General features: G+C 35.0%; 1 protein-coding gene across 1 annotated transcript in view; it reads right to left on the bottom strand.

Annotated features, from left to right (window-relative positions):
* Positions 1-9,171: 9,171 nt before the first annotated feature.
* Positions 9,172-12,500, bottom strand: part of LOC119580185 (triple functional domain protein-like) — a gene marked incomplete in the record, with an annotated part of 172,916 nt that continues 169,587 nt past the window's right edge. Inside the window, 2 exon segments of the mRNA XM_037928184.1 lie at positions 9,172-10,065; positions 10,235-10,342. Of these exon segments, the coding sequence (XP_037784112.1) occupies positions 9,298-10,065; positions 10,235-10,342 (876 nt within the window).

Below are 12,500 nucleotides of genomic sequence, written 5' to 3'. Positions count from 1 at the left end.
TAAAATTTCTCCATTCTAGTTTGTCTCTCTCAGTTACCTTTGCACATATTAAGGTGCAATTATCAAAGGTTTATTTATAGCAATTTCTCAAAAATCACTGGTATTTCTCGATCATAGAGGAGGTTATCGGTTTGGTCTGCACTGCTTGAGGAGTTAATGACATGGTTACTGTAATGCATAACTATGGTACATCTGCGTGAAAGGAATAAATGACCTGCATGTGACATGTGTCTCTGAATGAGAGATCACTGACTTCCCCCGCCATGGAAACAACCAGTGTACACAGTGTCCCTGTTAACATATTTGATACAAATGAATTTCTTCTCATATTATCGACGATTAAGGGATTAACATAGAACTTCACAGCAAAGAATATAACTGACTGGCATAATACTATTCAACACAGATTCCTGCAAAATACCTCACTCGTAACTTTCCCATTTAAGTGCTGAAAAGGTCTTTATTTTGCCTGTCGTCTATATGATTTATTGAGAAATTTGTGTCATATCTACACCCGCTTAATATCAAGTCAGCCCTCATTCATGTCTACAGCTTGAAGAATTTTAATCCGATTTGCAAGTGATATAATCTTCTCAGCTTCAAGCAAGTCAGTAGTTTCCCCTGTCGAATGCAGTGATTAAAATCCCCGCAGCCTCTAACTCTTATGATCTCCTCCACTGCTTGGGAAATAATGTATTATCATCATTCTTCGCGTTGTAAAATCTATCAATATATATAATATATATATATATATATTATATATATATATATATATATATATATATATATGCATAAATATATTTTTTTCTCTCTTTTTTTCTTTTTTTTCTTTTCTTTCTTCATCGTCAGTCCTCAAGGTATAAAGAAAGATAAGTTTATGCGTTAAGAATGCAACGAGGGAAGAAATGAACGGCAAAAATCATTGTCAAAGATTTTAGAACTTCGATCTGAACGAGATGACGTTGCTAATTCTCTTCAGTATATGCGTAGACATGTATATTTTTATTATGCCTGTCACGGACAATGTGCAACCGTACTACTTGTGGCCTCTGGACATGCAACGATTACCGTCAACCTGAGATTGTACCCTGCATTTGGGTAATGTCATCAATAAACAAATATTCCACTCGGAGTAGTTAATTTATTTACACCTTAACACATTTCTTAAAAAAAAAAAAAAAAAAAAAAAAAAAAAAAAAAAAAAATCAGGAAAATAAAATAAATATATAAAAATTATTATGAAAATAAACAATTAAATAATTCTACATGCAATAAATCCTAAATGCCCCTTACTAATATTTGTCAAATTTGTGCAATTTTCACATTACTCTTCGGGCATCACGGCGCTGCCCTATATGTTTTAATGTTGCAGTTGCCATTGCTCATAACACATCTTGAACCCCATCGTCGCTTTCTGTAATTTTTTTTTTTGTCTTCAGCTACTCCACTACATCATTTTCATTTGTACACTGCATCATTTGTAAATCGCTTTGTCTTCAGCTACACCACAACGTATATTTTCTATCAGCTTACACGTGGTACTAAAAATCCCGGAGGCCACCGTGTTTTCTGCTGAACAACCCATCTTATGGTTCGCTGGCAGAAGGTCCACTCACTCTCCCTCTCATTCCCTTTGTCATGGTCATCCATTTTCTCTCTCTCTCTCTCTCTGTCTCTCTCTCTCTCTCTCTCTCTCTCTCTCTCTCTCTCTCTCTCTCTCTCTCTCTCTCTCTCTCTCTCTCTCTCTCTCTCTCTCTCTCTCTCTCTCTCTCTCTCTCTCTCTCTGTTGAACAACCTATCTTATGTTTTGCTGGCTGAAGTTCCCCTAGGTCTCCCTCTCTTTCTCTCTCCCATGATAATAACTCCTCCATAAAATAGAATGAAAAATGTAAAACAAAAGCGAACGCATTACTATTATATATGTTCGACTGGAATTGATCGTTATGTCGTTACAGAATTAGTAGTGTGTTCAGTTTGGATATGTAGGAGGCCACGCCCCTTCCCCAGGTGTCATCCTGCGGCGGGCAAGGGTTTTTTTATATATCATGATCATTACATGGCTGATTATGATATTTCTTATACTCTGAGTATAAGTATTTGCTTCTCAAGTTTGCAGTCTTAATCAGGGTATAAATTACTTTACCCATTCAGGATTGATCATCATTTACATAATCATAAGTGATCGGAAATTTTAAATTGTATTCGGATTTTTAAATTCTGTAGAAATATGGGCAAACTGGAAGGATTGTATCACGCTTGATAATTAATAATTTTCAAAGTTGGATTAATATTATTTGCTTCTTGTCAATAATTACGTTTGTCGTGCAATATTAACTACGTTCGGTGCATGTAATCGTAAAGTTTAATTTATAATGAGATATCAAATTTATTTGACAGAAAAATAGTGGCACAATATTGTCTCCCGCCATTGGCCGACATAGTTGACATGTTAGCGCTTTCGACGTTAGATCTAGCGCTTTTTTATGTCATCTAGCGCCGAAATTGTATTGTTTAGCACCTTGGCGTTTTCAGCACCTTTTCATAATTTTTAGCGCCCTTTTCTTTATCTTTATCTTTTATTTATTTACTTATTTATATATATTTATCTTTTATGTGGGCAACCGCTCATTTATTAATTCTCCTAGCATTGAATGCTGAAGTCATTTTACTGTACTTTATGATGGCCAGTTTTCCTAAGGCCCGATATATTTGATTCAGACAGACAGTATCAATTAGCTTGATAATTCAATAGATACTTAATACTTCATCTCAAAAATGCTGCAACAGTAACAGAAAATAATGACAAGTATAGGACCTGTCTTCTGCCACGCGTTAGATTCTTGTCCATGTGATGCAACCGAGTGTGTTGCAGCTTTTCCAGGCAGTTGTATTCATATAAATAATTTTTTTATGACTTTTTTCGTCGGATATTTTTTATCTTTTGTATTTTAAAAGAGAAAGTTCCACATTATTGAATACACTCTGTGATAAATTTAGTAAACATGATGCCAAATGCTTCCAGCTGCAGAACACCTTTGTTGCAGACGAATAGACCGCAGACTTGAAGTAATAGTCAGTATTTTAGTATAAAGCCTACAAGTATATTATATACTATATTTTGGTGTTAATTAGGCCAGAAAAAGGACAAACAGCTCTATATAATGAATCATTTTTAAGAAGTGCTTCGAGCGCCATCTGGGATACTGGGATGGCAACTTCTCCTTACAAAGCAGGCACTAGATGATCAGAGGGTGGCAAGTTAATAACGTTATTTATTTACAATTCCTTAATTGATAAAGTTATATTGTTTAATTTTCTTTCATTAAGAATACAGTTTTCTCTCTCTCTCTTTGCATGAGGCATAGTGATTATGATAATCTGGTTTAAGAAGCCGTACTTTATTCTTGAATTGGTATTACTGTAAAAAAAAAAATACTGTGATTAATAGATAGTATGAACATCATTTCTTCATTCCTTCTACTTCACATTTTCAAAAGCTATAGCCTACCCATATCTTTCACATTTTCCTCGCAAACACATTCAAGACTGTACAGAGGATTTTTTTTTATTATTATTACAAACATAAGTCGAAAATTAAAGGCCCAAAGAACGTTTTTTTATTGTTGTAAATGTTGTTACGAGATGTTAACCAGCTTACAGGCTCGTCGACGTCAAGTGATAAAACGTGCGGCTTGATAACATGTTTGTCTATGGCGGGAACGCAATAGGGCGTCGCCTCCGATATATCCAAATTGGATGGAAATGGATGGATGGATGTACGGACAGATAGATAGATAGATAGATAGATAGATAGATAAACAGAGAGGGGAAGGAAGGGGAGGTAAGGTAAAGTTAGGTAAGGTAAGTAAGAGGAGGAAGAAAAAATGTAGAAGGGAGGGATGGATAGATAAATAAAGACCCAACTATCTGGCTGGCTGTCTATACGTGTATCCATTTATCTATCTATTTATATGGAGAGAGGAGAGAGAGAGAGAGAGAGAGGGAGAGAGGGAGACGAGGAGACAGAGAGGAGAGAGAAGGAGAGGAGAAAGAAGGGAAGAGGAGACAGAGAGGAGAGAGAGGGAGAGAGAAGAGAGAGAGAGAGAGGAGAGAGGAGGAGAGAGAGGGAGAGAGAGGAGAGAGAGAAGGAGGAGAGGGAGAAGAGGAGGAGAGAGAGGGGGGAGAAGGAGAGAGAGGAGGGAGAGAGAGAGAGGAGAGAGAGAGAGAAGAGAGAGAGAGATGAGAAGAGAGAGAGGAGAGAGAGAGAGACGAAGAGAGAGAGAGAGAGAGAGAGAGACGAAGAGAGAGAGAGAGAGAAGAGGAGAAAGAGAGGAGAAAGAGAAGAGAAAGGGGAGAGAGAGAGAGAGAGAGAGAGAGAGAGAGAGAGAGAGAGAGAGAGAGAGAGAGAGAGAGGAAGACACACACACACACACACACACACACACACACACACACACACACACACACACACACACACACACACACACACACACACACACACACACACACACACACACACACACACACGTATATCCAGTGATTAATAAACTTTTCCCTTTTCTCAGGATGGCACACATTTTTCAAGTGGGCTGAACTCAAACACAGCTTTAGAATAATCTGACCAAACTACAAAAAATATTTTCAAAGGAAACAAAAATTTGTAATCAATGTTTTGAAGAAAAAAGAAAAAAAAGAATCTCAGTCATGGTACTGGAACTGTATCTCATTTCTCTACTTTCATCTTTATTTTAACTATTGGTTTAATCTTTGTTATCACTGAAAGATGAATAATAATAAATGATCATAGTAATACTGCATAAATTGGTCATCATTAGCATTACTGCTATAATTATCAATAACTTCTTTGGCTTTTCACTCCCTTGGTAAATATCGATAGTCAATTGAGAATCAAAAGTTTCTGTATCAAAAAATGCAGCAATGGTATTTCATCATAATTGCAAGTCAATATAAGAAATCTCTTTGATTTCTCCACAGAAGTGATGGATACAATATACATCCAATAATTGGTTATATCACTGTAGTTTTGTATGACAAGAAAAACTGATTCTTCACCCACCCAACTTTCAGAACTGCTGGTATGATAAATGTATGTTTATTAGATCTGTAAATTTCTAGACAATATATACTACAAAACCAGAAAAAAATAGTCAGTACTTTGCAGACAAAGCAAACACACAATTAGTAAAATATCTTCAGAGAAGGAGAGAGGACTTTCCCATGCAGCATTCCTTACTTCCAAGCACACCATCACCGTCACAGGTGCTGTATTTGTCCCTTGGTGCATATTTTACAGCAATCCGTAAACATCATTCTTGTCTCTTGGCTGGTTTCAGTGGAGATTTTTGTATGCTGTATGCATGTCACTTCCATAAACTGGTACATACTTTTATAAAACATATTTGATTAGTGTGTTGGTAATGATAAATAACTGGTCTGTAGCTTTATCTCTTACAGCAAGTAATTTGTGCTGATTCAATTCTTGTAAATTATTACATGTAATCCTTTTATGACCAAGCTTGTGGTGATATGAAGATAGAAGCAAAATTTTATCAAGTCATTATCAGCTACCAATTATAGACTATTGTTATCCATGACCAATTATATACTATTGTAAGTAATTATAACATATCCATCTATGTATTCATAGGAGTTTACTGTGGATGTGGTTAATCATCTGTGGAGATCAGAAATATGTATCTTCAGAATCTTAGATGATGGAGCCAACATTGTGATTGAAACATAATAGTTTCATCCTTCACTTTGATATTAATGTAATTCTCTATTTTACAGGCTTCCCATTACTAAACATTTTTCTAAGGAACCGGTTATCATTTGGAATAAAGTGTTACTTGGAAAATAATTTATTGTAACTAAGGAATACAATAAAAAAATGTATCTGACTTGGCTTACATACAATATCATCGGATCAGCTCTAGATGCTGACGTCTGTGGTCATACAATATACAATATTTACACTAAACATCTAGAGGAAAATCTTGAGGAAACCTTTGGCACCAAAAGAGACCACCTCTCTCGTGCAACATTTGTGTACAATTTTGATTAACTCAACTCAGAGTAATGTTGTTCACCTTGCCTAAAGTGACTGATGCTAAGATTGGTTTATACTTGAAGAGCCATGCAATCTAGAGAGGAATGCCTGAAAGGAGTATCATGTAATTTACAGACTGAGGAAGTTTATAAAAGAACACTTTAGATACAATAAATAAGTAACGTTAATGGGGTCTGAGTAATACACACACACACACACACACAAATGTGTGTGTGTGTGTGTGTGTGTGTGTGTGTGTGTGTGTGTGTGTGTGTGTGTGTGTGTGTGTGTGTGTGTGTGTTTGTAGTGTAAGTGTTGGTGTGTTGTGTTGTGTGTGTTTGTGTGTGTTGTTGTGTTGTGTGTGTGTGGTGTGTGTGTGGTGTTGTGTTATGTTGTATTAGTGTATGTGTGTTGTGTGTGTTGTGTTGTGTGTGTGTGGTGTGTGTGGTGTGTGTGTGTTGTGTGTGTGTGTGTGTGTGTGTGTGTGTGTTGTGTGTGTGTGTGTGTGTGTGTGTGTGTGTGTGTGTGTGGGTGTGTGTGTGTGTGTGTGTGTGTGTGTGTGTGTGTGTGTGATACGTGTGAAATGTATATATATATGTATATGTATGTAGACACAGACACAGACACAGACACACAGACACACAGACACACACACATATATATATGTATATATAATTAATATTATATATATATATAATATTAATATATATATAATATGTATATATGTATATATATATATATTATATGTATATTATGATATATATATATATATATATATATATGTATATGTATATAAATGAATATATGTATATATGTGTGTATGTATGTGTGTACATTATATATATACACACAACCAAATATATATATAAATATATATATATATATATATATATATTTATATATATATATATATATATATATATATGCATATATATATAAAAATTTACACACACACACACACACACACACACACACACACACACACACACACACACACACACACACACACACACACACACACACACACACACACAACACACACACACACACACACACACATATACATATACAAATATGCATATACAAAAACATATCTTTATTCCAAGTCTAAAATCATATCTAAAAGAAAAGAAAAAAAAAACGAACAAGAAAAAAAAATAAAAAAAACGAACAAGAAAAGAAAAGAGCAAGAAAAAAAAAACAAGAAAAAAAGAAAGAAAAGAAACGAAATGAAAGAGAAAAAAAAAAAAACTTGTCTGACTGCTTGCAGCGTATGTCTCACTGACTCATACACTTTGACGGTAGTTTTATTTTAGTCCGTCTTTATCCATCTTTGCTTGAAGGGCATTCTGTACAGCTAAGGTAGGATCTAAATAGTCCTAAGAAGTGACAAACACAGAAATAAGGACTTTCTTCTATAATGAAAAGAATTTTGTGATGTTAGACACTCATTGTAAAACAGAACATATATTTATAATTCAAATTTTGTACTTTAATGTAAGAAGTTTACCTGCTCATTGTATGTCTTGAAAAAAAAAGGGAGGGGGGGGGGGAATTGCAAGATTATTAAAATGACAGAGAATCAAATAAACCAAGAGAGGGACAAATGCAGTTCTCATTATACTCAAAAGTTATGTGACAAACATTACCAGTCAACTCAGATGGTATTAAAAAGGAATGTAAATGCTCTGGATATTTACAGGAAGTATATATATATATCAACAATTTATAGGATTATATACAGTTAATTCAAGTAAGAACTAACCACCAGATTCAGTAAAACTTCTATGAACTTGGGGCTAAATTTCTTATTCCCTTTTTCCTGGAATCAAATGTTTCCTGTGATACAACTTTCTTCAAAATTTGGAGGGTGTAAAGCACATACAACCTAAAATCAGGAAATGCATAAACCCAGAGAATAATAATAAGAAAAACTGTCAATATTTCCTAAATTCAGATGAAATATACTTCATAAATTCCACATGACTATAATCATAGGAATCTAACAACAGTGGAAGTCAGTAACAGTTTATGGTGAAACATTTTTTATATATATATATATATATATATATATATATATATATATATATATATATATATATATATATATATATATATATATATATATATATATATAAGCTACCTTAACCTGATGCAATGAGAAATGAAGGGACAAATGGAAAACATGCAGAAGCAGATTAAGTTTAGTCTGTGCAACCTTAGTAATGGATGCGTAAAGCTATTGAACCATGATAATCACGATAAAAAAAAGGATTCGGTTCATGGAGATTGCAAATTCCTTTCCAAACCACAATGAGAAAAGATGAACTAATATTTTTTTCTTCCTTTTTGAGATTTTGACATTAATGGTACTTCGTACATGAATGCATGTAACAGAATTGTGTCTTGTATGTTTGGATAAGACTTATGAAAGGGAGGGAGAGTGAGATTGAGCTTTTTTCTATCTTACACCAACTAAAGACTTCAGTTTCATATCATGCAATCATTATTGGAATCAAATCACGACTCACAATGAATGGAGGTCAGCATAACCTATAAAAAATACATTCTTATAACAACATAACCATTTACATCTTATCTACAGTCACGTTAATTCCATAGGAATTACTGTCACTAATTTACTTCTAAAAGATATATTTTTGGGAGAAACTTTGACAAAATTCAACTCACTAAATAATACAGTTTTACATTATAAAAGACAATACAGTTCAGTTGTTCTCTCTAACATACAACAGACAAAGCTTATGATTATCATATCTGCTGAAAAGACTTTAGGATCTCTATTATAAATTTGAAATACTTGGACTTTAAACAGGTCTCTCATGCTGTCATGAAACGCATTTAGTATGACATACAGAGCTACGATATCTTTCATCACTTCACACACTACTATCGTTGCTGCTTTGACACTTTACCACTTAGGTTAGCTCTACTGCCAGTAAGCATGTTTAACTACCTTATTAACTTCACCCAACATCTTGCAGAACGTTTTTCTCATTCCTGCTGATTATTCGTTAACTTCCACTTCAAGATCATCTATTTAGGTATAAACAATATCAGGAGGATAGGAAAATAAAAAGTTTCTTGAACACCATCTGCATGATTGCTGGTTCTGGAGGAAATTTTAGATTTTATTGAAATAAAATGGTGAGTTCCAAGATACAGTCAATTCAGCCAACACCAGCACAAATCCAGTACTCCTATTTCTAGGAATGGCCGTTAGAATAGCTATGGTCCTTACCCTGGGACAGATTGATGCGGGCTGAACAGGCGATGGAATACCCTCCACAGGTGATGGTGCAGGTGTATTCACCAGCATCTGTAACGCGACAACTTCCAACATGGAGCCTCAGAGTTCCATCTCGGTGCTGCTCCATCTCAAAGCGTGGGTCAACCAACGGCCCATGCGGGCCAGCCCAAGCCACTGTGGTTGATTCAGCCCAGAGACCAGCACCAGTGATTGTGCACACCATTTCTGCAGGTTCCCCAGGACAAACAGTCACATTTCGTAGAGGCGATATTATTCTGACTGGAGATTCTGGTGATGCTGGCACACATCCACTAGGAGGTTTATCTCGAGCTGATACACGATTATTAACATCACTACTGTTATCCGCATGATAAGGATTAATGAGCGACACTGTCATCTGACGGGTGGGCAACGGAGGCCGAGATGTGAGGGACCGCATGCTTGGGAGTTCATGGACTGTCTCCTCTCGTCTGAGTGGGGGAGGATGGGAATCTTTGGAATCTCTCTTAGAAAAGGATGGTTTCCGGAACTTCATCCACTGTCTTTTGCCTAGAGGCTCGTACTGGGCAGGGACGTGCGTGGGTGATGCTGGAGGGGTCATCTGCGCATCGGGGTGTGCTGAAGGAAGAAGGACATTGGCAGCAACCCAACCCTCAGCTGCTGGACTGTTGCTGGTGGCTGCTCTGTGAACCAGGTAGCCACGAAGAGCGTTTGATGAAATCACCTGAAAAGAGGAATTACTTGAGTCCACCCCTGCACTTACTCTATTCTTAACAAACAATTAAGTAGAGCCTAAACAGATTAAAACCTTTAAAACTAAATAGCAGCATGAAACAAAGTATCAGAGGTTAGTTTAAACACCATGCACATCTCTCCCCTCAGTCAGGACATACCTGTATAACTTCTCCTCTGTTGACTGAGATTTCATCCTCCCTCAAGGCCGTGAAGTCTGCCAGGACCTTCACCAACGTTCCCGGTGGTAGAGACACACTCCATTCACCCTACAAAGCAAATCAAAATATATCTAGTGCAAACATCTCTCGGCAACATGTAACTATTCTGAAAACTGTACTTTACACAAAGACAACCAATTGAGTTTGAGAGCAAGGAGAAAAAATGGAGATGAGGGAAACTACACAATTATAGAGCACATTTTAATATATCAATATTAAAATACATGCCAACCCTATAATGAAGTAAAATTAGTATTCCATTCAAAATAATTTTTGATAAAGTAGATATTTTAGTCTTAATAAAATTTGTTTTAAGAATGAAAATAACCCAGTCAATTATAATACAAGAAAAATTGACATTCCAGCAAAGCTTAAAAAAAAAAAAAAGTATCATAAAAAACTGCCAATCTCACAAGGGCGAAAATCACTTCATAGCATATATTACACTTTCATAATTTTATTTTCCAAATGTATATGGGGCAACTGTGATTAAAAATGGAATGACATTTTACATTAAAAAAGTTCATGTATCTTGAAAGCTTCACAAATGAGCAAACACTTTTTTTTTCCTTCACCAAATTGAACCAATTTCCAATTCAACAACACTTATGTATTTCTACATGTCAGCATGCAAATAAAAATAAAAACGAAAAAAAAAGAACAATAACGACACAGACTTAGCATACAAAAATATGAAGCATGCCAGCCCAAAAACTGTATATGAAAATAAACTGAGGAAGTGGACGAGACGTTGCCCTCCAAAGCAATATCAACTGGCATGTAGGGTTGGCATGTAGAAATCACATCTAAACACTGAAAAAGTAACACTGTCTTCAACTTTTGATAATCCCTTATTAAAGAGTTCCTTGCAGACATGAAATTGTATCAATGTTAGTTTATTCAATAAACCCTTTTTTTTATATATAAAAGAGGAAAATACAATATGTCTACTCTTTGCCTATCTCTTGGAAATATTACATTTTTGTGTAATCTTACCTCCAATAAAACATTAAAGGTTTACTGCAAGTGTTGACATTTGAGAATAGCTATTACACTTTCAACAAGTGAAATACACAGATATGCTAACATACAATAACAGACAAGTATACCCTCTGATGCAAAACAAAAGAGGTGAGTCTGTGTTGCAGTTCTGTTGATCCACAATACTTTACGATGATGTCACAATGAGAAAGGTACTTGAAATACCAAGCATTTGAAGTGTTAATAAAGCATTCAATTACAAGCTATAGGTTGCTGATCTGCAACTACTACAACCTTTTAGATGTGTTCAGCTGAACAGACTGTTCCACAAGGTTTAGCAACATAAGGTAAATATAAACTATAGGGAACATTTCATGCACATGATACTTACTCTTCTCATGGGTTCTGTGGAGCTTTCAAAAATCAAACCACAAAATTTAAAATTGAGCTTTTTCCCGTAGTTTGTGTTCTGATGTTATGAACAGTGTGTTGGTTTTTGGCATTCATTACCTTGGCAAAACTTTTTCAGTAATCTGAAGCTTGTCAGGCTAGTTATAATGATCAAGGTTTGCTTATATTTCTATCTTGAGCACTTCTCGGAATACTACTGTGTCCGCCTGATTTTTTTTTTTTTTTTTTTTTTTATGCCAAAAATGTCAAGAATAAAAGCATCTCCACTCACACCATGACAGATTAATAAAAAAAAAAAAAGTCATATGTACAGAAGTTTTCATAGTGGTGCTCTGTTATAATACAATCTATTAATCAAAAAAATATGTCAAAATGTTTGATTTCTACAAAATCCTACATTTTCCTTAAGATAGAAAAAAAAAAAAAAAAAAAAAAAAAAAATCCTAGTTTAAAACTGATCCTAAACTACTGTTCTAACCTGAATTTTGAAATGTAAATAAAGAACACATATATTGAGAAAATCTCACATAAATTTATAGACAATGACTATAGTGGTTTTAATCAAATGGAAATAAATATCATTTTCAACAAACACTGCACAAAGAGGTTAATAAGTACACACGTACGAAATTAGTGTAAGGATGTGAAGTAAAGACGGACGGCTAAAAGTCTACAAACAACGTAACAATTCAGGAGTATGCTGTTGTGACTCACCTCATGTCCTTTGTGGTGATAAATAAAATGACATATGTTAAGTGTTCAAGGTTTACAGCAGTGCTTCACTTATGCGTAAAAAAGAAGAAAAAAAAAATAA

This window comes from Penaeus monodon, chromosome 2 (genome assembly GCF_015228065.2).
Source record: "Penaeus monodon isolate SGIC_2016 chromosome 2, NSTDA_Pmon_1, whole genome shotgun sequence".
NCBI lineage: Eukaryota > Metazoa > Arthropoda > Malacostraca > Decapoda > Penaeidae > Penaeus > Penaeus monodon.
The sequence above is the reverse complement of the archived record's forward strand: the minus strand, read 5'-3'. Positions and strand labels throughout refer to the sequence as shown.